Source organism: Salvelinus sp. IW2-2015, linkage group LG34, assembly GCF_002910315.2.
Source record: "Salvelinus sp. IW2-2015 linkage group LG34, ASM291031v2, whole genome shotgun sequence".
Lineage (NCBI taxonomy): Eukaryota > Metazoa > Chordata > Actinopteri > Salmoniformes > Salmonidae > Salvelinus > Salvelinus sp. IW2-2015.
This window is the reverse complement of record NC_036873.1, coordinates 6,514,679-6,520,264: the sequence shown is the minus strand read 5'-3', so window position 1 is coordinate 6,520,264 and position 5,586 is coordinate 6,514,679. Positions and strand designations below refer to the sequence as shown.

General features: G+C 41.3%; 1 protein-coding gene across 1 annotated transcript in view; it reads left to right on the top strand.

Annotated features, from left to right (window-relative positions):
* The first annotated feature begins 354 nt into the window (after positions 1-354).
* Positions 355-5,586, top strand: part of LOC111958480 (neuromedin-K receptor) — a 25,231-nt gene continuing 19,999 nt past the window's right edge. The window contains exon 1 of the mRNA XM_023979739.3: positions 355-728. Within this exon, the coding sequence (XP_023835507.3) occupies positions 361-728 (368 nt within the window). The 5' untranslated portion in view covers positions 355-360. The remainder of the gene's footprint in view (positions 729-5,586) is intronic.

The following is a 5,586-nucleotide window of genomic DNA, read 5'->3' as shown; positions in this document are numbered from 1 at the left end:
TGCGCAGTTTCATTCGGATGCATTCAAGAGAATGAATGAGGATGCTATTAGAAAGAAGAACTGTTCGAATATAATCGGTCGCCTATTTAAGTAGTAGCCTATCCTATGGATCAGAAGTTCCGCGCTCCTCAAGTGTCAATTATTTATTGGAGTTGTCACTGGACATGTTGTTACGACTGTCTCCCAAACGCGTTGGCCCTGTATTTACGGGAACAGCAATATAAATGAAGAGGGACTGAACGTGACGGTATTGAGCAGAGCATTTGCGCGTCTTGGTGCGCTGCGGAGTTGTGTGCCAATACAACTGATGCCACCTCCAGGCATTGAATCCAAGTAAATCTCGGCAGGGAGACTAGAGGAATGGCTGCGGCAAACAACGGATCAAACACAACTAGGACCTTTACAAATCAGTTTGTACAACCGGCTTGGCGCATCGTGCTATGGTCGGTCGCGTACAGCCTTGTGCTGGCCGTGGCGGTTTTTGGGAACCTGATAGTGATTTGGATCGTATTAGCGCACAAGAGGATGCGGACCGTGACAAACTACTTTTTACTCAACTTGGCTTTCTCTGACGCCTTAATGGCCGCGTTCAACACGTTGATTAATTTCATATACGCTGCTCACGGCAATTGGTACTTTGGAGAATCCTACTGCAAGTTCCACAACTTTTTCCCCGTCACAGCAGTGTTTTCAAGCATCTATTCAATGTGCGCAATAGCAGTCGACAGGTGAGCTCTGGAGACATCAACTTCAATCTCTAACATTTTATTAAATTTGGTGAAATGCATTGTATTGACCTATATTAAATGTGTCAATTTATTTTTATGTATTTAATGCTAGGCCGGTTTCATGAATAATATCCCAATGTACTGATTCTATAATCAAACCCCTTAAATTAAATAAGAAAAAGGTAGGCCTAATGGTATAACAAGTTACCTGATGTTGCTCAGATGCCATAATTTCCATACATCATGATAGTAGCCTGTTATGCATGCTATGTATGCGTACAGGTTCTTAACGCACAGACCCACAGAGACATGGGAAACCAACCCTCTCCTTACATTCTGTCAAAATGAGAATGAATGAACTGAATGTAGCTTTTAATGCACCTAACCAATAAAGATCCTGCAACACAAAGTGCGTCCCAAATGGCTACCCTTTTCCCTATTTAATTTCACTACTTTTGATCTCTATGAGTGCTGGGCAAAAGTAGTGCACTATAAAAGGAATAGGGTGCCATTTGGGATGCAGACAAAATGAGAAAACAATTGAGGTTCTTGAGGATTTGACCAAGCATTTCATTACTCAGTTGGTGTATAAAAGAGCCAGATCACCTCTAATGAGCTCCACTGTGCACACAACCTATCATTATGGAGGGACGTGCTGATTAAATCATTAAAATGGAGTACCTGCAGTGAAATAATGTCTTTAAGTGCCAAGAGTGCTTATATGAACGCTATACTCACACCAACACACAGACACACACGAGCGAGCAAGCGGCCCCACATACACACACGCACATGTGCGCACACATGCAAACGCAAGCAAGCGTGTACACACGCAAGCACACACTTGATTTACCCTGCTATGCCTACAAAAGTTGGTATTCATCCATTTTGAACTTGATGGGAAGGTGTGTATCTCTATGCATATCTAAGACCATRCATACTCAGAACTTATGTTGGTTGATCAATTGTATTGCAAGCAAATATTGTTATTTTGTGGAAAATGGAGGTGTTTGATGCACGGAAATTATAATAATTAATGGTAGGCTAATACAAACATTAAAATGTAGACCTATATAAAACAGATGCATTTGGCTTTGGTAAGAAAATGACATAGCAGTCTCTCGCCTAATAGCCTATATTTGCTTTGATTATATATGCCTAAATCATAACAGGGCACGTCTCTACTTTTCTGACATAACTGGTTTATTCCCTGTATACAACAAATATTAGGCTACCATTTATCCATCGCTCATATAATTGCCAACCATGCTCAAAAGTAAATAGACCGGTGGCCTATGACCGTAACGGTAGGCTTTAGCATGGCTGTGCGATAGGCGCACAACATATACAATTTAATCTCAGAGCCTATACCAAGGCAGGAGATAGAAACACAATCATGTATGGATAAACAAAATATTGAACAACAATTTGTCTTTTGCATAGAAGTGTGGGCTGTAGGCAGCGTGTACTTTTAAATTGTTCAATAGACAATCTTCCAGAACGTGTTTACCACTCGCTATAGGCGGATTAGGCATGCGACCCATCCGAACCTTTTTTAAATGTTTTCCTAAAATGACATACCCAAATCTAACTGCCTGTAGCTCAGGACCTGACGCAAGGATATGCATATTATTGATACCATTTGAAAGGAAACACTTTGAAGTTAGTGGAAATGTGAAATGAATGTAGGAGAATATAACACATTAGATCTGGTAAAAGATAATACAAAGAAAAAGAAAATGTGTTTTGTTTTTATGTATCATCATCTTTGAAATGCCAGAGAAAGGCCATAATGTATTATTCCATCCCATGTACAATTTAGATTTTGTCCACTAAATGGCCACAGTGTATGTGCAAAGTTTTAGACTGATCCAATGAACCATTGCATATCTGTTCAAAATGTTGAATCAAGACTGCCCAAATGTGCCTAATTGATTTATGAATGGAATTTTCCAAGCTGTTTAAAGTCACAGTCAACTTAGTTTGTAAACTTCTGGCCCACTGGAATTGTGATACAGTGAGTTATAAATGAAATTATCTCTGTCTGTAAACAATTGTTGGGAAAATTACTTGTGTCATGCACAAAGTAGATGTCCTAACCGACTTGCCAAACCTATAGTTTGTTAACAAGAAATTTGTGGAGTGGTTGAAAAATGAGTTTTAATGACTCCAACCTAAGTGTATGTAAACTTCTGACTTCAACTGTATGTTTATGTCCAGGAATGTTCATGTTACTTACAACCTCATGCTAATCACATTACGTTAGCTTAACCCCCATGGGGGGGCACCGGTCCTGTAGTGGTTAAAAAAGTCTAAACATTCTGCCCACACCTCTACAGAAACATCTGAGGATTTCAGCAACGTATCATGTGTTGGATAGATGTCTGAAGAGATTAAAGAAGACAGAAATGCAAAAAGTGTTCCACTTTTTCAGAATTCACTCAAATAACAGTAGCCTGCTAATAATTTGGCACAGTGCATTATTTATGACTGTTTTATAACCTTAACATCAAAACATAAATGAGGCCCCAGGTGTCTGGAGGTCAATTTGATACCTTTACAAGTTGTGTTGCATAGTAGGACTACAGTCCAACATCTCTTTTCATCTCACTTTGAAGTTAGTTAAAGGAGTTAATCTGCACCTGCATGGGCATGACCACGACCTGAATACTTATAGGCCTACTGTGGGCCTGATACACACAATCAAAGACAGAACACACACAGCACAGGTATACACTCGGAGACGGACGGACGGACGGACGGACGGACGGACGGACGGACGGACGGACGGACGGAGACGGACGGACGGACGGACGGAGACAGACAGACAGACAGACAGACAGACAGACAGACAGCACAGAACAGACAGACAGACAGACAGACAGACAGACAGACAGACAGACAGACAGACAGACAGACAGACAGACAGACAGACAGACAGACAGACAGACGTAAGGTAATGACAGGATGAAACCTGACAGTCTAGCAGTAAGTTCTGGGGAAATGGAATCTTTGTTTACCGAAAACCAAACAAACAGCACTGTTGAATCCAATTAAAGACATACTGGGAAGAGTCAAACAATCATAACTAGCTCCACATGGGGCATCCTTTGTAATGAGTACCTGAAAGCAATCTGAAGTTGGGCACAGACACAGACACAGACACCCACATCACTATCCTAGCGGTGGCCGCTCCAGAGAAGATTGGTATTTTATTTACTGTTTGATTTGACATCGTACTATTTCAACCTGCCCTCTGGCTTTTGTCAAGAGGCGCTTGTTTTATTCACATTCGGGAAAAAATGCATTTCCCAAGACATTTCCCACTGGGTACAGATATACATTCAATGTCTATTCCACGTTGGTTCAACGTAATTTCATAGAAATTATGTGGAAATTACGTTGATTCAACCAGTGTGTGCCCAGTGGGTCCTGCATACTAAATTGTATGTGTTAACCTTAGTCAGGGCATAAGCACTACTCAAAATAAAAAAGTCTAACCTCTCAAGCAAGCAGTGTATGGAGGAACAAAATACCTAATCAACCATCACCTTTGAACTTTGGCCTAATAACCTTTCACCAGAGATGGAAGAGGAAGCGAGACATCTCACTGGGTCCTTTTTTCTGGTTCATATACAGTCAATTAACTAAGTAGACCAGACCCAGGAGGCGATCGCATTTGTGTCTATGGGAGAGCCACCCTTTAAATAGACCGGAACTGTGACAATGTGTTTTAATGGTAAACGGCTTGAGTAAGACATCTTCATTTATCCACCATCTTTGCTTTCACCCCCTGACTGACCTCTTGAACTGTTTTAGAGACTGACGGACAGGGTCTGGTAGTGCTACAGTTCTCCCTGTCAGAATAAGCAACAGAGGATTTGGAAAGCATATCAACTCCTGTAGAAATGGCACTATGGTTATTGTGAGTAACCTAATTCATGTTCTTTTAAAGCCGCCGTTTAGTGAGTTTATACAAATTGTCATGTCTTACCATTCTGATAGATTGGAGAAAAACGTGGTTGTAACGTTAATAATTTGGTTGTTTTTCTATTGGTTACCTCGAGGCAGATGCCCCAGGGGCAGAGTGGCCCACACTCATTACTGAGCGCAAAGTTGATTGCATATTTTTCAATGAAACATGGCTGTCTTCAGACTGTAGTGCCGCTCTTGTTGAAGCCTCCCTTGGACTACAGCTGGGGGGGACAGCCTCCATTTTTACTAATGCTCTCATCTGTAAGGACATTTCATTTCATCATGCTATACTGTTTAAATGTCAGTCACCAGTGTTGGCTATAACCCTGTTTAGGCCACCAAAGCACTGTCCCACTTTTTTTAAACTGATTTCTCTGAACAATTGACTGTTGTTCTTGAGAACTATGATAAAATCATTGTGTTGGGCGATTTTAATATTCATGTTGACAAAGAAACTGACTCTAAGGCCATTGAATTGATTAATCTTTTGAGCCCTATGAACTTTATCCAACATGTTACTGGGCCCACCCATAACTGCGGCCATACTCTGGGTAACACTGAACGCATTATTAAGAAACACTATCTTACCTCTGAAGTTGCTACAGATTTTATTGAGTGTATGAACAATACACCAGCACCTATTCTGCCTTCCTCTTGTGATGATTTAGTTGATAACTTTATGCCATAGCTCCAGTGAGGTGATCCATGGCAAGAAGCCTCCAGTAATGATCCATGGCATGAAGCCTCCAGTGATGATCCATGGCAAGAAGCCTCCAGTGATGATCCAAGGCACGAAGCCTCCTGTGATGATCCATGGCACGAAGCCTCCTGTGATGATCCAGGGCACGAAGCCTCCAGTGATGATCCATGGCACGAAGCCTCC